Below are 22,886 nucleotides of genomic sequence, written 5' to 3'. Positions count from 1 at the left end.
AATTATCCACATATTTGTGATATGTTAAAGGAGCACATCACACAACTTAGTCAGATAAAAGATATAGATAACATAAAAACAGATGGTACCAGCTTTAGTGATGGTGAAGCCAGCTCAAAATTATTTGCAAATAATTTTATTGATCTGAAGACTGAAAATGAAATGAGACTAATCTAAATTCACTTTCAATCAATAAAGAGAACTCAGTTATTTCAATACATTTAATAAGGATCTTGGCAGCAAGCGACCATTGATTATACATTTTCTGATACCTGAGATAGAAATGTTAGACATGTACCACAGACTTTGTCAAAAATTTCCTACAGTAATTTACCAAGATCTGTATGATCTCGTTAACTTTATAGGAAACAGGCCTACTTTCCCAGGGTGGCTATATTATTTTGCACTCCCAGCCATGTGTGAGAGTTCCAGTAGCCCTGCATCCGTTTTAGCACTTGGTATTGTCAGTATCTTTTATTTTAGTTATTGTAATTTTTATGGCTTATGATTTCTCAGAGCTTTTCATGTGTAAATATGTCTGATTAATGTCTTACTGTATAATACTGAAGGCTTTACTCCCCAGATATATTAGCCACAATTCTCCAACATGGCTTAGGTTGCTGATAAATTTACTGATTCAGTTAAAAGTAGTTCACAAATTGGGTGAGGAATGAGCCTGCAGGTGAAGAGACTGAGACCCAATCATGATGACTCAGAAGACAGAGGTATGGTGAAAGAAAGTTTCTTCTTTCAGAACTGCTCACCCACCTACCCCCCAAAAAACTTGCATTACTGGTCTGTGAATTATTTTCAGTAATCTCTGTAGAATGATAAAGAATGGCAAAAGCAGTGTAAGATTAGAAATGAGATTTTTTTTCTAAATATGGTGACATGAGAGGAGATGGGTTCGAAAAATTCAGTTATTGAGATGCTTAATTCCTTGGGGAAGGGAAAAAGGAGGATGAAATATTAAATATACATTAGACTGATGTGTTTGTGAGCATTTAGGAAACAAAGCAGAAGACATATGAACTCAGAATGGAAAAGCCAAAATTGAATCAATACATGAAGGGAATGTATAGGATTAGATATGCTTGATTTCAGGCAAATAAATGACAAAATATCTAAAGATAATGTTGTGGAAAAAGATTACGAGTCAATTCAGAGTTGACTAAATATTTTAACCAAAGAATGCAGATTAAGGGATTGATAGCATCTTAAAGTAGTCTTAAAAGATTTTGGAAATACTGTTTCCTCATTATGAGAAGTGTATTGTCAGGAGTACAATAAATACTTGGAAACAGAAGAATTGTTCTGGCTTGTTTTTCCCTCTTCCTGCATTCAATTTTCTATTCCCACCATGCTTTATTTTTCTGATGTACACATTATCTGACTTGGAATTCCTCCAAAATTACACATAAGAATAGACATAATCCAAAGTGAAACTTAAGAGAAAAAAGCTAATGTGGCTAACAGACCTAGACCATCATAATACTGGCCTCCCACAGTTTGTCTCCCTCTATTCCCTGACCAGGCAATTAGTTTTGTTCTTTAGGAATCTGGGCTTAATGGCGATCTCATCTAGGGCCCCTAATATTTACGTAAATGATCTTCTGTGTACATACGGACTCCTAAATTTTACTTAGCTTCCTATCACCAGATGTTTTCGGATAATTAGTCCCCTAACCTTACATTTGTGAACAGTATGCCCCATTAACCAACTCTCCAAAGACAAGTTTCTTATTAAGGCCAACACAAAATTGCATGTTCGATAAGTCAATTATATATGAAACTCAAATACACCTGCAATTCTGAGGTCCCACAAATGGAGCCTCATTAAAAATAAAGCTTGGTTCAGTGTATACTATAGACTTAATAATTTCAAATAAGTCATATAGCTATAATGCTAATTAAATATTTAAAATATGAAGTCGGAAACCACTCTTTTTGCTATTCTGTTTACTTTATTCTTTTATCCTTTAATGAGCTCTGTAATATAGAATTTTTATTTCACTATAATCTTCTTAATATTAAAATTGAAACACTGAGTTAATAGCATATTTTGAATAACTTTATGGAATCATAGAATTAATAAAATGGTTATTCATCTCTCTAGTGCCTTCCTCAGTATTGCAAAGTTAAAAATGCTTAACAAGTTCTTTCATTATATTTATTGAAAAAAGTCTGTATTATCTATCTTCTTTTATCATCGTTTAAGGAGATGGACTGGCCAGGTAGTGCTAAGATGGTGTGCTAAGTGCTAAGATATCTTAATAGAATCACCATTTCTCACTTTATTCTGTCATCCTCATTCCTAAATACTCAAGACTAGATTTAATTCTTTGTCAATTAAAAGGCATTATTACCAAAGACAATATTTGGAAAAATATATTTTTTCCGGAAGGGAAAAAATTTAAAGGAGTTTTCCTATCAATAAAAGCATTAGTATCTACTGACAGTATTAGCAGATTAGCTACCCACGGTCTTGAGACGTAGAGGCCAATGCTTTGCAGTGGTGGTCTTCAGGACCATAACACAGAGCGCTGTTAGGTGGAGCTGGCCTCGTAGAACTGCAGTCATTGACCTCAGACCGGGGCCTGGGGTGGAAAGAGGAGGACAGAGGAGCAAAGCTTGGAAATGAGTAGCCAATCCATGTATTTCAGAATTTGGTCTAGGTCCTCTAGGAAGAAAAATGCTTAGTATTTCTTGATTCTGCACTCCTAACTCCACAAATACTTGAGAATTTAATTAAATATTTGAGACAAAGCATTTTCTGTTTTTAAGGTAATAACAAACAGTAACTTATGCCAAAAAGGTAAAGTAATGATTCAGGACCTTAAAACAATGATATAAAATACCCCCATGATATAACTTTTCAAAACATGCACATTATTATCTTTCTTTCAGACATTATGATTCTCATTATACCTGAGTTACATCGATTTAGCGTCCTAATTTCTAAGAATGCCATCCTTCCCCTGATATCACAGGCATCTGCTTTAATGTACTATTTTCCCAAATCTCATTAATTAATATTAAACTAATTTATATTTGTTTAATTAATATTAACAATGAACTAAAAAATCAACAATACACTTAATCATTTAAAATGTGTGTGTAATATTAAACCTAAGTAGTTTGTTGATTTATTCTCCAAATTTTGCACAGCCTATTTTACATAAAATATTCATTCTTATTAAGTTGTCCCAGACTATTACAGCATTCTCTAAGTTAAAAAAAAGTGAGTCAATGACAAAAAACATAAATTTGTACGTGAGAATAATCTGTAACCTTCTATTTTTTTTATGTCTTACACCATCTGCAATCAATTAAGTGATTCCCAGGTGTTCACAGTAATTGCTTTAACGGAAGATTACATGTCACTTTAGGGGTCTTTAAATATTTATTATAAAACCCTCATCTACATTTTTCTCCATTCATTTAGGAACAAAACAGGCTGATGTTTAGTATTGACAAAAATAAGCTGATTGGACTTGAATTATTTTGTAGATTAAATTTCATTAAAAACCTTTTTATAAGCCAAAATTTGATGAAAGAATAAAAACATAACAATGCTGATTTAGTTGTGCTTATTTACATTCTTCATTTTAAATGAAAAATATGTACTTATAATTTGTGGCTAAGATGTCAAAAAATCAAATTAGGGTCATTTTGTCAGGACTAATGAATATGGGCAATTTAATATACCAGAGGATTCATCATCTAATTTCTTTCTCTGAAGGTGAAAAATAGTTTTTCACTTGTAGACTTGGAACAGGAAAGGATCATGGAGACAATCTAGAATAATACTCATTTCATAGATAAGGAAAGTAAAAGCCAGAGGCTTGGTCAAGCATACAGTATTATTTACATGTAGATCTAATAAAAATTACAATTACTAACATATATATAATGCATACTATGCTCCAGAAAGTGTTCCAAACATGTCATATATATTCACTTATTTACTTCTCACATCTACTGTATAAGATGAATACTCTTATTGTCCCTGGAAAGGATTCCTGGAGTAATTTGCATAAAGTCACAGAGCTGGAAAGTGACAGATCTGGGATTTAACTGGCTCCAGAATCTATGCTATTCACTATTAAAATATAATTCCTACTTAAAACTAGTTTCTGAGGAAATTACGATTTCTAGATGAACATACACTTCTATAACATTTTGATACATTATACAAATCATATGATCGTCTTCATAGTATTGTTATTAGTGAAAATCTATATATTCCTATATTTTTAAAATAATTTTCATTAAACTTATGTTCTGATTTTTTTGTTGTTCTTTTCTATAACATCTTTTATAGACATTAGTCATAATTAAAGTGCCTTTCCAGCAAGCATGTTTTGTGTCTGATGCTGTGAAATCTTTGGATATATGGATTAACTTAAATTTGTGGAACATTAAAAAAAAATGCTCAGTGGTTTAAACAATCTAATAAGAATTATTGTATATTAAATTATTAATAGTAACATAGTTTGCCTTAAAATTTTATACTTTTACTTACTGCTTGCATTACTGAGGTTTTATTTTACCATGATAGGTGACTAGTAAAGATTTTTGTAAAAGCTTCCGGGCTCAAATTATTTTGTAGCATATTGCATGAAATAAAATGCTGATGTCTCAAACAATTCTGCTGTGTGCAGTAGTAGACTCAGAAATGCTTCTTTAAAGTTGTGCTGCCTCTGTTTCCCAGTACTTTCCTTCCACCAATTCTGTGGGGAAGCCTGTGCGTGTGTGTGTGTGTGCGTGTGTGTGTGTCTTGTGTGTGTGTCTGTCTGTCTTGAATGTTGGAGGATGTATTGAAATGGGCAGAAGGGCGTCGACACAGTTACAGTCTTAGGGTCTTCAGTTTTTACTAAAGGATATCAATTTTATCATCACTTCACTTTATTTCTGAAATAAAAAGATCCAGCAACAAATACTAACTATGGGGGCTCTCACTTCATCTGACCAATGACAAGCCCAGGTGAAAGTATTATCACTTAAGGAATATTTAAAGACACACATATTGTCTCTTGCAGAAAGTCTAGATTTTTATCCCTGAATTAAGTTGAACCAGTAAACATGTTATATTCCTTGCCCCCCACAATTATTTTATCTAACTGTGTTTTGTTGTCATGTTCTTAGCATTCTTTTTTTTTTTTTTCGGTGAGGAAGATAGGCCTTGAGCTAACATCTTTGCCAATCTTCTTCTATTTTGCATGTGGGATGTTGCAACAGCATGGTTTGATGAGCAGTGTGTAGGTCCATGCCTGGGATCTGAAATCACGAACCTCGGGCCGCTGAAGCTGAGCACGTGAACTTAACCACTATGCCACTGGGCTGGCCTCTCCCAACACTCTTTAATAGCATCACGTCATAATATTACCAGATCCAATGCTTTTAATGTAGAATTGCTAACAATAGGATACACTATATCATCCAGTTTTCTTTGTATTATACAATGTGTACACTTTGTTCAGTGTATGAGAGAAAAACACTCTGGTTTCCCATAAGAAGCTCATGTTTTGTCCTTAATTATGATGGGATTATGTCCTTTGTCACATTTCCCTTTACCCTTTTACTACCAGGAAGGTCCATGCAGTTTAATTAGTCACTCTATGGGATACTAATAGCTTTCATATGGATAAACAATGTACTAATTTTAATGTAATTTTGTAGGTTTGTATATTTTTATTTATCTCCTTATAAACATGCTGTACTTTAAAAATGGTTGTTTCTTCCTATGGACTGTATTTTTTGTGTATCTTGACTCAAAACGATAAGAAGAAAAATCAAAGAAAAATATTTTCCTTCCAGAATTCTGATGTGTTATTTTTCTTATTAAGCACATCTTCTCTAGTCATAAATAAAACAAATTTGATTTTTAAGTGTGTAGTTGATTGACAGCTCCTGGAAAAGTCAAAGAACCAGTACTGACACCTCTGTTCTGGCACATCTGCTGCTCATCATTTCCACTCCCTGACGGGCTCCCTCATAAATCCCCCTGGGTAAGGAAGGCAAGCACCCAGACCTCAGAAGAAACTAGAGAGGCAACTCTGCAGCAGAAGCTGTCTATAACTGTTTTCATTATTATGTGGTGTTTAATCCTCAAACTGTGAAATAGGAAAAGAAAACTAGTACTACATGTAAATACCACTTTAATTTCTTGCAAATGACATTCTTTCTTATTACTATAGAGTCAGACTTGTTTAAAGCAGCATGATTCTAAGTATTGAAGAATTACTGAAGAAAGAGAAAAATGAGTAATTATAGACTGTTTTTAAAGTTTTTATATAATTTTGTTATGTCACTGATCTTTGGTAAATGGAAATGAGAATATCAAAGATGAGTAAATGATTGTGACAATAATAGCTAGCAGTTCCTAGGAGCTGATTCATTCTCCTAAATTTATTGAGCATTAAATAAGGAGAATAATGATAAAATATGAGATCCTATTTGAAGCATAAGATGGTGATTTTAAGCACATTTTAAAATTAAACTTTCAGAACAATGCACATTCCAATTATTTAATACTCGATTAGTCTTAATGTTTTAATGGGGTAATGATATAGATGTGCCATTGTGGAACTTATCGTGTTTACAACACAGGACCACACAGCAGCCATTCTGGGTATTTCAAATGTCACTGTTTGTGACTGAAATTTAAATAAGAGAGGCCACTGAAAAAAAATAATTAAAAATAAAACAAGCGCTACTCATTAATATCATTCTGTTACCGGATGCATACCCAGGTTTTTACCCGCCACACGAGAGGGGCCAAATAAAACTAGAATGCCAGGCTTATGGCAAGAAAAGAGTTTGTATTTTGGGTGACGTCAGTCGGGAGCTGAGAGCTCACAAATTTGTCCCGTCTCCCCTAAAGATGGGAGGCAAGGGGTTTTAAAGGTTGTGAGGAATGTAGCTGCTTGTAGGGAGTGGGAGCCTGTGGCCTTGCTGGTCGGCACTTTCCCATCAGCCTGCCTTTGGCCTTGTGAGGCTGCCTGCAGGGAGGAGGATGGCTAGATAATGGAATTGCAGGTGGGTGTCCTTCAACCGTCTCTGTCTCCGTGGTGGATGGTGGATTCTGGTGCCAGGAAGCCAAGGAGTTGAGGTCTGAGAAGCTTTAGCTTCTTGCTATCAGTTTCCCTGTAACAAACCTCAAGAACTGGTAATTAGCCAAAACTTCAGTGTGAGCCCAGCATGAGGCCACCTGGGCTTTTAACAATTTGTAACTTCTATCTGCCTTGTGAAGTTCAGGGATACAAAGGCTTAACACCCAACCGTCACAAATGAATGTAACTTAGAGAAGCAGGAAAAGAGGATGAGTGCTTTTGGTTTTAACCCCATATGTTCTAGGTTTAATGTAAGGGAACTGATATCAGGGCCAGCATCAATTCCTTGTTCAATTTTTCAGTTTGTTCTCCTTTTATTTTTATTCTCGAGCTATAGATTGATAACAAAAGGCATACAAGAGGGAAAAAAATCTTACTAGTTTTTTGTCATTGCTTTATCACTGATAAACAATACTTTATAATGTAACGTAAGAAAAAGCAACATAAAATTTAATACCTTAATCAATTTGGCTAAGAGTTATTGAATCATTTTGCTAAAATGGATATTTATATTTTTTAAACTACTTATAAAAGTAGTTTAAATCTTTTCTTTTATAGCTCAATGTAATGTTATTGGTAAATAAAAGGTAATTAATTATCCCTACGATATTGTAGGAAAGGTCTTTATATTTTTAGCAAATCCAATTACAACTACATTAATTATTACTTTTATCAGTATTATGAACAAAGTCTATATCAAAACTACATGACAATATTTCATCTGTGCTGCCCTAAAGAAATGATTTTTATTCTATATATCACATTGTAGCAGTTTCCTAAGAGAATACAATAAGATTCACAAAAATGGTGCATAAGTTACACCTTTTATCCACATTATTTGATGGAAATGTCCTGGAAAAGATAAAGTATCATGCTCTCAAGACATATGAACATATAACACCTAACATTACACACTATTTTTGTCACTTATATAAAAAATGATTGTCTTGCTAACATAGTAATTGTAAATTGAAAAATAGAAATTTTGACTTCGAGAATGATTCTGAGACTTGTTTAAGAAAGTTCTTGGTTTTTCTTCAGGGAGTCTGAACTCTTGGGATCCTGTACTTTCTTTAACCACTTCCCCAAAACAATCATATTCCTCTCTTTCAGCTTTATTCTAAGAAGAGAAATTTGTAGGAAGTAATCTTGAGTTCATCAATCTCCTCCTATGTTATGAAGGTCACGAAAAATTAGAGTCTTAGACTTTGTGGGAAGATTCTGATATTATCAGAAATGTAACATAATATCTGGAACTTGATGAACACACAAAAAATATTTGTCCAATTGATTATTTTTACCCAAAGTCTAAAAATGTTTAGATTTACTTTTGATTATGTCTGAGCTGGCATAGGTATAAAATATTTTCTTTGCATTTATTGGGTTAGAAATAATCTGGTTTCATATTCTTAGAGTGAGTCTGGATTAGAATTAACACAGTAGGTCTCCCCAGGCCTTGGATTACATTCATCCTTGTGAACAGAATCAGTAGGAAGATAGACTTGTAAACAAAAGTGGAAGGGCAGGGTACAATGGGAATGGATGTTTGCTAAACTATCTTATATATAATTTTGGAAAAAAATGGTACACGTAGCTAGTGATAAGAGAGATTTTCTTTTCTCATATATAATGGGAATAAAATGTAGAAAAATATTCAAAGGCTGTCACATTGGTAGAATTGACTACACTTTTCCAACAGTAATTGATAGATTTAGGGTAGAAATTATAATTATTTTATTTAGAAAATGAAGAATAATTGAATTTATTTTTCATAAATATTAGTCCATTTTGTGGTCATATATTTTTAAATATTGCAAAATAGTATCATGCCTATACTATAATCAAGACCACGCCCCTAAACAAAGAAACGGGAGAAGAGAGTTAAAACGGTTACTTTATGTCAATACAATTAAAATTAAAGTCTTTAAAAATGAATGCTGATTGAATACATTGCTTGGATTCATCCTATTATCTCTTCAAATTCTACCTAAAGATAATTTTATCTTGACATGATTCAAAAATTTTCCACGCATCAGATACACTTTTTGTGATGTGTTTGTAGTATGTCTTTGCAACAGTCTCATAATCCAACATACATTTCTCAACTACTGATACTGGCTCAAGACAAAGTTGACATAAGGGAAGCCATATTGTAGAAAAGAAACCCTATTATAACTTTGAGTGACCTCTGACTAACTCACTCAGCTGGATATGCACCCTCCAGGAGATCTAACTGCTCTGTAGATTTTACAACCCCTGTTGTGCATCCAGCTGCAATAAGATGATAACTTTGTTCTTTTGAGTTCCTTAGGAATGTGATGACCCCCCCAACAGAGAGTCTATGCTGATAGCCATCATCAAGGAAAACTGAAAGATCTGGTGTGGCGACTCCTGCTCTGTAAGACCAGAGGGTCAACATTCCTAATCCCCTCCCCTATAACACACTGGCCTATACAACTGCTGTAAGATTTTGTGCCCCCTTAAGATGGTTCTTTCAGACATTAGTTGGCCATCTTCCCCCTTGCTAACAAGCTGTAATAAACTTTTCCACCACCTTGCCTCTTGACAATTGGTTTTTGTCTTGCGGTGAGCTGTTCGTGCCCTTTGTGCAGTAACACTACTACCACAGAGATATGCTGGATAGAAAATCATCATGAGATCTCTCACATAGCAGCAATGTATTTATAACTTAAGAGATATCAAAAATTATAATCACCATCGTCAAAATAATAACAGATTCAAAATATAATTACCTACCCTGTGCAGACACTGAAATTGCCCCAATTCTTGTAATTCAAAATAAGTGTCCTTATCTCTATTTTAGAGATGAGAAAACTGAGACTTCAAGAGATAAACCATGCAGCAAAATGGAAACGGTATTTGATTACACACTATATAATCAAACAGCTGCTTTGCCTTACAGGCAGTAGTCATATATCTATTGTATTTGACAGTGGACACTGGTAAATAGTCTTTGTGTGTTTAATTTACATTTGGCATTTCCACTAAGAACCTCTTTTCTTTTTTTAAATCAAGAACAGAATGCAAAGGAATGTTTTATCTAGCTAAAGAGTTCTCAACATTAAAAAAAAAATTATGATGTGGAAAATATGCCCAGTTTAGGCCTGTTTCTGCAGTTCCAACATAGCAGTAGTGAATTGGCATGAACATTTAAATTGAGTGCCTGGTGCTTCTGAATCAGGTCTGTATCCATAGACATATTTCTTTAATTTTTAATCCACTTGCATATACCTCTCCTTCATAATTGATATATTTCTACATATCACAATACTACTGAATTATAACAATTAATAGATATCTACTGACCAACTTTTATGATGTAAAGAATATGTAAAATAAAATTTAATTATTATAAATAAAATGCAATTATATTTTTTAGAAATACTTATATATGAAAATATATCTCACTTTTGGCTTCTGTAAGGGAGCAGAATTTACTATTCTAAAATGTATCTCTTTGGCTTGATTATTATTATTATTTTTTAAAGATTTTATTTATTTATTTTTTTCCCTCAAAGCCCCAGTAGATAGTTGTATGTCATAGATGCACATCCTTCTAGTTGCTGTATGTGGGACACGGCCTGAGCATGGCCAGAGAAGCGGCGCCTGCACGCCTGGGATTCGAACCCGGGCCATTTGGCTTGATTATTTTTAAGAACAAAAGACTCAGGAAGAAACTTTGACCTTCCCTCTAAGTATCTAAAAGAATTTAAGATAGAAGACCTCTTCCAGGAAGCAGCTATCACCATAGATAACTATAGTATAATATGAACAGGGTGTGGTAGACAGGGAGGAACCTAGGAAGGCCCATTTGATCAAAGTCCTCTGCCTGTACCAGTGTCTTAGCAAGGCCTGGCAAACATTTGTTTACCAAACATTTGCTTTTCCTTCTCCATGTGAACTGCCTTCCTCCCCCTTTAAAGTGCCAAATCACAACCCTCAACATCCTCTTTTGTCTTTAGCTGAAGCTGGTATTTAAGGTGGTGGTTTCTGCCATTTTGGCAAGTTATTCAGTTTTCCTGGGTTTCTCCCATATATGTATGTTATTGAACTTGTTTGATTTTTTTCCTGTTATTCTGTCTCATGTCAATTTAATTCTTAGACCAACCAGAAGAAGCTTGGAAGGATAGAGGAATATTTTTTCCTCCCCTATACTTCACTAAAGTGAATAGAATATCAAAAAGTGTTTCACGTATCTACACATGAAGTGGACAGAATCAAGTTAATGTTTATAAATCTCACATTTCAAATATCATTTTCTTGTGTAATTTAATTAGAAATACTGGAACCATACATTTGCATTAAAGTGATGATTAATTGCTCATTAAGATAAGGATAATTCAGTCCTCAAAACTGTAATTTATTATTTATAAAAGTTACATATACTTTTATATATACACGTATATAAAACACAGGCATGCACACACACAAAATATCAGTATTAGGTAATTTTCCCACAGAAAAATATAGTATTCTAAAAATATTTTAGTAATTACAGATAAATCAAATCCTTGTATTATTTTATGTAATTACAACTGACTTCTAATTTGCCTTTCTTCTTATAAAAATTGAGTCAAATATTAATGCCATATGAGTCTCTAAATTAAAATTTTCTGACAAGATGAGAAAACACTAATAATATTTTATCATAAACTTATAACTTCAAAAGCATATAAATGTTAAAATATAGATAACTTCAACATCAAATTTATACATAATTGATAAATGTTAAGATTTAGTATATTCAACTATGTCATTTCTAACTTATATAAGCAGATAATATTTATTAGAAAAATTTTTGCATAAAACAAAAGATACAGAGACCACATGATGTTATATCTGACATGTTTGTTTAAGCCTGTTTACTATAATTTAACAGATACTAGGGAGATATTTGTTAGGAAAATGGTGCATTTCATAATTTAAGAGTACTAATGACAAGATATATGTAGTTCAGTCTCATAATAACACATCTACAAGAGTAATAACTACCAAATAGAGGAAATCATAACCAGCCTCTGACAAATCAAATCATGTGCAAGAAAATTAGACTATAATGGGATATCTAGTTATATATTAGAGAAATAATATACTTTGCTTTTCCCAATTTCAACAACCACACAGTTTTAAATGGAGTAAGATGGTACGAGCAATCTTTACCCCAAACACTCACCTACTGTCAGCTGTCCAGTTAACTGCCCCATGTGATTTCTTGCATTCACTGTTACATTCCTGTCAGACTGTAAGACCAGTGGACTATCCTGGGAAACATGTATAAAATAAAGAAATCAAATAAAAAATAGAAATATAGTCAAAACAATATATAAAATTATACTGCATTTGTTTGGGTATTATCAAAATTCTATTCCTTTGTTTTAGATTGGGCAGTTATTTTAACATACAAACGTTGGTTGAACAATATAAAAAAATATGAGTGCTTCGTAATAATTACTTGACAGAATAAGAATGTTTCCATTTTGGTAAGTGGGCATTTACTATTGGATTGCAAGCATTTCCAACTCTACTAATCATTGTACGTCACAGGTGTAGTAACCTTTCTCCTTCCCCCTCCCAATGGCATATATATCTGCCTTTGGAGATATTTTAGATCCTATCCAAACTAGGAAGTCCTTTTTTAAGCTAAACTTCCAACTTTCAAATCTCAGCTTAAATGTTATCTCCACAAAATTGTTTTCCTTGCTCACTGTAACTACAGATTCATGCAATCCCCAAACCTCCAATCTCCATTTATTTTGTTCAAAGTACTTATCACAAGACAGATTTATTTTACTCATGTATGTGTTTACTTTTTTTAATTTGCTTCTGTCACAAGAGGAAACGTCCATGGAAGAGAGACCATGGCAGCCATGTGTACATAATTATATCCTCACCACTTAGCATACTGCAGAAGGAAAATATTTACTGTTTATTAAATAGATAAATAAATCTTCATAATAAAATTGATAATTACCTTCTTTACCTCATGTAGAAATGCTTTGTAAATCATAAAATGATTTAAGTAAGGAAGTATATAGAATATAAGATGTTAGCCTGGAAATTCTCTTTTAGTACAAATTACCTTGGTTATATGTTTCCTTTTATCACTGGCTTAGCACTTAACAGTAGAATAATTTATTGAAAGACAATATCACCGCCTTAGGAACCTAAATATTACACTTTTGCCACCACTTGCCTCAGACAAGTAACTTACAACTGGCTACATTCTCATTTTTATGATCTAAAACATAAGCAGGGTGATCATTTACAAACTGTCCATTCATTCATTCAACAAATATTTATTGAGAGCTCACTGTGTACAACATAGGGTTCTAGAGGCTTAGGAGATTACAGTGATCAAAACAAAGAACAATACCTGCCCTCACGGAGTTTCTATTCTAGATACTGAAATTCTATGTAAGTCTCTCCCAATACCATCCTCACCATCTAGGTGATATGTCACTTCTATGTCAATGTAAGTATACGAGTGCTTTCATATATAAGCCATATAAAAACACTTTCAAGATTAGGATTTAGAATTTGTGATTTGGATATACATAGAAAGACTTTATAGGCTTTTTCCAAAAGTTGTTTTGTGCCCCTTCTGACTAGATGCAAAGCACTGAGCAAAGATACACATGCACACACACACATTTTCTTTTAAAAGTGGGTTTTGCTAATATGTCTAAACTAAGACTTGATTTTTAAATATAATTTTCCTCATTTTGAAGAATACGTTTATTCTGTAAAGTGAGACCTAGTTGTACAATGATGGCTGTAGTTAATTTCATTCTCCCCCTGTCTCTTCTCACAGCTCATTTCTTTGTGCCACAAATCAAGTCTTATTTCTGCCATTTAAAAAAATAAATCCTAGCCCGGCCCCATGGCATAGTGGTTAAGTTCACATGCTCCAGGGTGGGCCCTGTGGCTTAGCGGTTGAGTGCACACGCTCCGCTGCTGGCGGCCCGGGTTCAGATCCGGGCATGCACCAACGCACCGCTTCTCCGGCCGTGCTGAGGCCGCGTCCCACATACAGCAACTAGAAGGATGTGCAGCTATGACATACAACTATCTGCTGGGGCTTTGGGGGAAAAATAAATAAATAAAATTATTTAAAAAAAAAAGTTCGCATGCTCCATTTTGATAGCCCAGGGTTCCCAGGTTTGGTCCCGCAAGCAGACCTACGGACCACTTATCAAGCCATGCTGTGGCAGGCGTCCCACATATAAAGTAGAGGAAGATGGGCACAATGTTAGCCCAGGGCTAATATTCCTCTCAAAAAAAATAAGAATAAAAAAATAAAAATAAATAAATCTAGCCCCTTTTCCATAGGTATTTCTATTCTGCAGACACTCATTTTTGAAAATATCTGAAATATTTTAAATTAGTTCCATCATTCCCTTCAAGCGATATGTTCAAATTCTGTTTACAATACAGATCATAGACCAAGGACTGTTTGCGCACAATTATATCCAGTGAGGATATTGCACCAAGAGGATGGCTCATAAAAGCACACAAAAAACACCATTCTATTTTATGTTGGCAAAACTAAATACAAGTAACCTATGTATTTTAAAAAGGAGCTTTGAATTAAATAAAATTAACTCGAATGTGAGAAACAACAGAAGCCTCTAAAGCACCTTGCAGTTCAAAATATTACAAAAATATATTGGTTGAATTTTCATTCATGTTCTTTCAAGATTTTCATGATATAACATATATAATTGTTTAGAATTTTAAGAATTGGTGACATTATATGCTTTCATTTGTATTACTAAACCTAAATTTCTGTAGCATTAAAAAAACCATTAATATATACATTTTTTCAATTTAAGGACTATGCAAGTATATTACAAGTTATTGCTTTATTAAATATTCTAAGAAGAGAGAAAAGTCAATTTTAAAAAGACCATAAGAATTTCATCTGATTTAATACAGAAATAGACTTGGGTTAGAATAGAAAGTTTAATTATGACGTCCCGTTGCTTACAACATGTCAATCCACTTTTCTCTTACTCTCACCATAGAAATCCTGTTGAGGTTCTATCCCTGGCATTCTTCTCTTTTCTTGACATGATTCCACTAAATTTCCCCTCAGAATTAAATATTTATATGTAGATTAAAATTTTACTATAATAAAAATAGCAATCTTTTTACTGACTGAAACTATAAACTTATGGCTATCAGAGGTAATGAACAATTCTCCACATTGTACTCATGTGGACATCAATATATTATTATGTTATAATGATTTGTTAAATATATGATAAAAATGATAGCAACTCTTTCAATCATCTAAAGAGTGTACAATCCTAAGCAATTTATAAATCTGATACCAAACACATTTTTACATAAAAATCAGTACCAAGAAACTACTTCTTACCAAAAAAGATTGACATTTAAGAAGGTTTTATGTCTTCTTTCTTTGTTCATTTCTCCAAAGGTTTCTATATAGGAAAATAACTTCTGCTAATAAATCATTGCTTTCCACTCTCTTCTTTATTTTCCCTCTTCGTGGTCCTTTATATTATATTCCAGAACTTTGAAAGCTAGTGTCTAGTTTAAGATATTAAAATAGACATCACAGTACTCTCTTAGAGCTTGTTCTTGCTGAGAACATACAGGGGAGAAAGTTCTTGGTGGGATAATCCCACGGAGTAGGAATAAGATATATAAATTTTGTGAGGGTAGGCAGGTGGCATATTATTCCGCACAGTGTTGTTACATGCTGCCAAGTCGGCTCCTACTCCTGGCGACCCTACAAATGAGTGATGTCCACAATGTCCTGTCCTCAACAGAACTACTCAGCTCCTGTAGACCCATGCCTATGGCTTCCTTTATGGAGTCAGTCCATCTCATATTTGGTCTTCCTCTTTTCCTGCTGCCTCCTACTTTTCCCAGCATTATTGTCTTTTTGAAATAATCCTGCCTTCTCATGATGTGCCCAAAGTAGGACAGCCTCAGTTTTATCATTTTTGCCTCCAGCGATAGGTCAGGCTTAATTTGCTCTAGGACCCACTAGTTCATCTTTCTGGCAGCCCAGCATATCTGTAGAGCTGTCTTCCAACACCATATTTCAAATGAATCAATTTTTTTCCTGTCAGCCTTCTTCACTCTCCAGCTTTTGCACCCACTTATGATAATTGGGAATAGGAGGTGTGGACAATCTTGGCCTTAGTCTCTAATGACACTTCCTTACACCTGATGACCTTTCCCAATTCTTTCATTGCCACTCTTCCAAGCCTCAGTCTTCTCTTGTCTTCTGCATGATATACTAATATAAATATCTTTTCTTGTTGGAGAAAGAAAAACTTCATCTTTGGATTCAGATATTTTCCCTCCAAAACCAAGAAATCTCCCACAGAAGGTATTTCACAGTTTTCTGGAGCTAATGTGAGTCTTGGCTGTAACTCTGGGAAATCGATTTGCCTTCTTATGTTACTCTTGAGACAAAGCAGGTAGGAGATCCAGGGAGAATGGCAAGGGTATCTTGAAGTGGGCCAGAGAGCCCTTGCTTACAGTTCTTTAATGTGCACATTCTTTATGCCGAGGGCCTGGTTATAACCTTGCTAATGGTTATGGAAAAATAATGCAGTATGTTCTCATTTCAATGTTTTTGTGATAGGCTGTGCAAGTGACTAAGGGAAAAATGACTTTTTCTTCTTATTTCTACTGTATTCATCTTTGTTTATTATAAATATTTACTGAGTACCTACGATGTGTCCTGCTCTCTGCTAGTCACTGGGTGTAAAACAGAAAGAAAGGAAACAAGCTTTCTGCTTATGGAGTTCATAATCTAGTAAGCCAGACAGACAGTAAACCAGATAAATAAAAATAAATAAATAAAACAAAACAAATTGAATATTACTGGTAACAAGCTGCTGTGATAGAGACTTCTCTGACACAGTATAAATTATACTGATGAGATGTTGTGTATGTGTGTATATAAGGTGTTGTATTTATCGAAGGCACTTAAGCTTCACATTCATTCTCTCACACTTAACTATTAAGTTGTAGTAGAAATAGCAGTAGAAGGAACAGCAGACAGCATTTATTGGCACTTAATCAATACAAGACACTGTTTTAAATACTTCACACGTATGAGCTCCTCTACTTATGAAGCTTAAAATAGAACCATCCATGAAAGAATCAAGAAAAAAAGTGGTTTTAAGACAGACAGTGGACTCGGATTGTTTGAGTTCAAATAGTGAGTCTGCCAAACACTGGCTGCTTGACTTGGCAAGTTACTCAACACCTCTGTACCATGATTTCTTCATCTGTAAATAAGGTAATAATACATAATTTGTGGGCTTTTTGTAAGGAATTAATGAGACAATATATACACAATGCTTAGATCAGTGCGTACCTTTGCTAAGGTATATATATACCACATCTTTTTTATCCAAACACTATTAGTGTTTGCTTTTATTAATTATTCCTCACTGTAATCACAGTACTCTACTAATAATGGTACTGGCTACTACCATTCCTGTTTTACAGATGAAGAAACTTCAGCAAAGAGAGTATAAGTCACTTGCTCTAAATCATACTCCTAATGAATGACACAGGAAGTATCTGAACCCAGCAATTTAAGTCTAGAATCTCCCCTGTCTACCACAATGAGATACTGTTTCTCTGGTGGGTGATTAAATTCTAGGCTTTCTAGATTGTCAAATAAAAATCTGAAAAGAAATTAAAAAATTAAATAAACAAAATCTAATTTAAAATTTCTTTAAACATTCCAGCCTCTAAAGGAAATATCTGATACATACACTGTCTTAGAGTATAAGATATGACCTCCACATTGCCATTATCCAACTTTCAGTTACATAGTCTGGTTCATTTTGTTTCATTCTACTTTCTCAGGACCTAGAGGAAGAGTGCATACTCCTCAGTTGCCCTCTTCACACATATTTTATCACTTATCAGTGAATATATCACTTATGAGAGTCTCCCTACCTGCTATCTTGAAAAAGAACATAATTAATGATTCATATTGTTCAGTGTAGATGCTATGAATTTGATGTGTCATTTTTTGAATTTATATAGTTTTACCTGTTTTATCAGGTAAATTTTCTTTCTTTCTTTATTATTTTTTTTATTGAGGTCATATTGGTTTAGAACACTGTGTAATTTCAGGTGTACACTATTATATACCAGTTTCTGTATAGACTGCATCTTGCTCACCACCAAGAGTCTAGTTTTTATTTGTCACCATAAATATGTGCCCCTTACCCCTTTTGCCCACCCCCGACCCCTTTCACCTCTGGTAACCACTAATCTGTTCTCTTTATCCAAATGTTTATCATCCATATATGAGTGAATTCATACAGTGTTTGTCTGTCTCAGTCTGGCTTATTTCGCTTAACATAATACCCTCAAGGTCCATCCATGTTGTTGCAAATGGCATGAACTTGTCTTTTTGATTGCTGAGTAGTATTCTGTTGTATATATATACCACATCTTTTTTATCCATTTGCCAGTTGATGGGCACTTGTGTTGCTTCCACATCTTGGCTATTGTGAATAATGCTGCAGTGAACATAGGGATGCACAAATCTCTTTGAATTGTTGATTTCATATTTTTTAGATAAATACCCAGTACTGGGGTAGCTGGGTCATATGGTATTTATATTTTTAATTTTTTGAGAAATCTCCATACTGTTTTCCATAGTGGCTACACCAATTTTCATTCCCATCAGCAGTGTATGAGAGTTCCCTTTTCTCCACATCCTTTCCAACATTTGTTATTTTTTGTCTTGTTAATTATAGCCATTCTGACATGTATACAGTGATATCTCTTTATAGTTTTGATTTGCATTTCCCTAATAATTAGTGATGTTGAACATCTTTTCATGTGCCCGTTGTCCATCTCTATATCTTCTTTGGAAAAATGTCTGTTCATATCCTCTGCCCAATTTTTGATCAGGTTGTTTGTTTTTGTGTTGTTGAGTTGTGAGAGTTCTTTATATGTTTTGGAAATTAACTCCTTGTTAGATATATGATTTGCAAATATTTTCTCTCAGTTGATGGGTTGTCTTTTCGTTTTGTTCATGGTTTCCTTTGCCTGGCAGAAGATTTTTAGTCTGATGTAGTCCCATTTGTTTATTTTTTCTTCTGTTTCCCTTGCCTGAGTAGACATGGTATTCAAAAAGATGCTGCTAAGACCGATGTCAAAGAGTGTACTGCCTATATTTTCTTCTAGAAGTTTTATGGTTTCAGGTCTTACCTCCAAGTCTTATTAATCCATTTTGAGTTAATTTTTGTATATGGTGTGAAATAATGGTCTACTTTCATTCTTTCACAGGGGGCTGTCCAGTTTTCCCAACACCATTTATTGAAGAGATTTTCCTTTCTCCATTGTATGTTCTTGGCTCCTTTCTTAAAGATTAACTGTCCATAGATGTGTGGTTTTACTTCTGGGTTTTCAATTCTGTTCCATTGATCTGTGTGTCTGCTTTTGTGCCAATAGATGTTGTTTTGATTACTATAGCTATGCAGTATATTTTGAAGTCAGGGATTGTGATGCCTCCAGCTGTGTTCTTTTTTCTCATGATTGTTTGGCTATTCAGGGTCTTTTGTTGTTCCATATAAATTTTAGGATTCTTTGTTCTATTTCTGTGAAGAATGTCATTGGGATTCTGATTGGGGTTGCATTGAATCTGTAGATTGACCTAGGTAATATGGACATTTTAACTGTGTTTATTCTTTTAATCCATCAGCATGGGATATCGCTCCATTTCTTTATGTCTTCTTTGATTTGTTTCAATAATGTCTCATAGTTTTCAGTGAATAGGTCTTTCATCTCCTTGGTTAAGTTTATTCCTAGATATTTCATTCTTTTTGTTACAATTGTAAATGGAATTGTATTCTTGACTTCTCTTTCTGCAAGTTCATTGTTAGTGTATAGAAATGCAACTGATTTTTGTAAGTTGATTTTGTACCCTGCAACTTTGCTGTAGTTGTTGATTATTTCTTATAATTTTCTGATGGATTCTTTAGTGTTTTCTACATATAGAATCAAGTCATCTGCAAAAAGTGAGAGTTTCATTTCTTCCTTTCCAATTTGGATTCCTTTTATTTCTTTTTCTTGCCTAATTGCTCTGGCCAAACTTCCAGTACTGTGTTGAATAAGAGTAGCGAGAGTGGGCACCCTTGTCTTGTTCCTATTCTCAAATGGATGCTTTCAGTTTTTCCCCATTGAGTATGATGTTGGCTGTGGGTTTATCATATATGACCTTTATCATGTTGAGGTACTTTCTTCTATACCCAGTATATTGAGAGTTTTTATCATAAATGGATGTTGGATCTTGTCAAATGCTTTCTCTGCATCTATTGAGATGATCATGTGATTTTTATTTTTCATTTTGTTAATGTGGTGTATCACATTGATTGATTTGCAGACGTTGAACCACCCCTATAGCCCTGGAATAAATCCCAGTTGATCACATTGTATGATCCTTTTAATGTATTGCTGTATTTGGGTTGCCAATATTTTGTTGAGGATTTTTGCATCTATGTTCATCAGCAATATTGGCCTGTAATTTTTCTTCTTTGTGTTCTTCTTGCCTGGTTTGGGTATCAGGGTGATGTTGGCCTCATAGAATGAGTTAGGGAGCATTCTGTCTTATTCAGTTTTTTGGAATAGTTTGAGAAGGATAGGTATTAAATCTTCTTTGAATGTTTGGTAGAATTCTCCAGAGAAGCCATCTGGTCCTGCACTTTTGTTTTTTTGGAGCTTTTTGATTTCTGTTTTAATCTCTTTACTTGTGATTGGTCTATTCAGAGTCTCTATTTCTTCTTGATTCAGTTTTGGGAGGTTGTGAGTCTAAAAATTTATCCATTTCTTCTAGATTGTCTAATTTGGTGGCACATAGTTTTTCATAGTATTCTTTTGTAAACCTTTTTTATTTCTGTAGTATCCATTGTAATTTCTCCTCTTTCATTGCTAATTTTATTTATTTGAGTCTTTTTTTTTCTTAGTGAGTCTGGCTAAAGGTATGTCAATTTTGTTTATCTTCTCAAAGAACCAGCTCTTGGTTTCATTGATCCTTTCTATAGTCTTTTTTAGTTTCTATTTCATTTATTCCTGCTCTAATTTTTATTATTTGTCTCCATATGCTGACTTTGGGCTTTGTTTGTTCTTCTTTTTCTAGTTCTCTTAGGTGCAGCTTAAAATTACTTATTTGAGATTTTTCTTGTTTGTTGATGTAGGCCCATATTACACTAAATTTCCCTCTTAGTACTGCTTTTTTTGCATCCCATAAGAGTTAGTATGTTACGTTTTCATTTTCATTTTTCTCTAGGTATTTTCTAATTTCTCCTTTGATTTCTTCAATGATCCAATGGTTGTTCAGTAGCATGCTGTTTAGTCTCCACATATCTGTGACTTTCCCAGCCTTTTTCTGGTAGTTGATTTCTAGTTTCATAGCATTGTGGTTGGAAAAGTTGCTTGATATGATTTTAATCTTCTTAAATTTATTGAGACTTGCCTTGTTTCCCCACATATAGTCTATCTCTGAGAATATTCCATGTGCACTTGAGAAGAAAGTGTATTCTGCTGTTTTTGGATGGAATGTTCTATATATATCTATTAAGTCCATCAGATCTAGTATTTCATTTAAGGCCACTGTTTCTTTGTTGACTTTCTGTCTGGATGATCTATCCATTGATGTAAGTGGGGTGTTGAGGTCCCCTACTATTATTGTGTTGCTGTCAATTTCTCCCTTTAGGTTTTTAATAGTTGCTTTATATACTTTGGTGTTCCTTGTTAGGTGCATATATATTCATAAGTGTTATATCCTCTTGGTGGAATGTCCCTTTTGTCATTATATACTGCCCTTCTTTGTCTCTCATTGTCTTTTTTATCTTTAAGTCTGCTTTGTCTAATATAAGTATGTCAACACTTGCTTACTTTTGTTTGCCATTCACTTGGAGTATCGTCTTCCATCGCTTCATTGTGACACTGGTTTTTGTATTTAGAGCTGAGGTGTGTTTCCTGGAGGCAGCATATTGTTGGGTCTTGTTTTTTATTCCATCCAGCCACTCTGTGTCTTTTGATTGCAGAATTCAATCCATTTACATTTAGAGTGATTATTAATATATGAGGGCTTAATACTGCCATTTCATCACTTGTTTCCTGGTTGTTCTATATTTCCATTGTTTCTCTACCCTTGTATTTCTGACTGCGATTTCAGTTTGGTGGTTTTCTGTGATGTTTTTCTCTTTATTTATGATTTGTGACTCTGCTTTGATTTTTTGTTTACTGGTTACCATGAGGTTTGCATAAAAGATCTCCTGTATGAGATAGTCTATTTTATGATAGACTCTCATCTCTATTAGCCTAAGCAGGTTCCATCTCCTTCCTCTTCCCCTTCTAAGTTATTGTTGTCATAAATTATTTTGTTTTATGTTGTGAGTTTGTGACTAAGTTGAAGTACTTATAGTGATTTTTGATGCTTTCCTTCCCTTTATCTTTTATGTTATCATTAAGTGTTTATTAACCTATTCTGATATAGAACTGCAATTTTCTGATTCTATCTGTCTATTTATCTGCTTGCTCCAGGTTTTGTAAACCTTTGCTATTTAGTTTCAAATGGGAGGGCTCCTTTCAACATTTCTTGTAAGGCAGCCCTAGTGGCAATGAAATCCCTCAGCTTTTGTTTATCTGGGAAAGCTTTATTTCTCCATCATATCTGAAGGATAGTTTCACTGGATACAGTATTCTTGGCTGAAACTTTTTGTCTTTCAGTAT

At 33.9% G+C, this 22,886-nt stretch overlaps 1 protein-coding gene across 1 annotated transcript in view; it reads right to left on the bottom strand.

Annotated features, from left to right (window-relative positions):
• SGCZ (sarcoglycan zeta) overlaps window positions 1–22,886 on the bottom strand; it is a 187,572-nt gene that overhangs the window by 43,676 nt on the left and 121,010 nt on the right. Inside the window, exon 4 of the mRNA XM_087418255.1 lies at window positions 12,310–12,397. Within this exon, the coding sequence (XP_087274381.1) occupies window positions 12,310–12,397 (88 nt within the window). The remainder of the gene's footprint in view (window positions 1–12,309; window positions 12,398–22,886) is intronic.

Source organism: Ceratotherium simum, chromosome 28, assembly GCF_057802395.1.
Source record: "Ceratotherium simum simum isolate JZ-2026a chromosome 28, ASM5780239v1, whole genome shotgun sequence".
NCBI lineage: Eukaryota > Metazoa > Chordata > Mammalia > Perissodactyla > Rhinocerotidae > Ceratotherium > Ceratotherium simum.
Note: the sequence above shows the minus strand (reverse complement) of the source record. Positions and strands in the feature narration are given on the sequence as shown.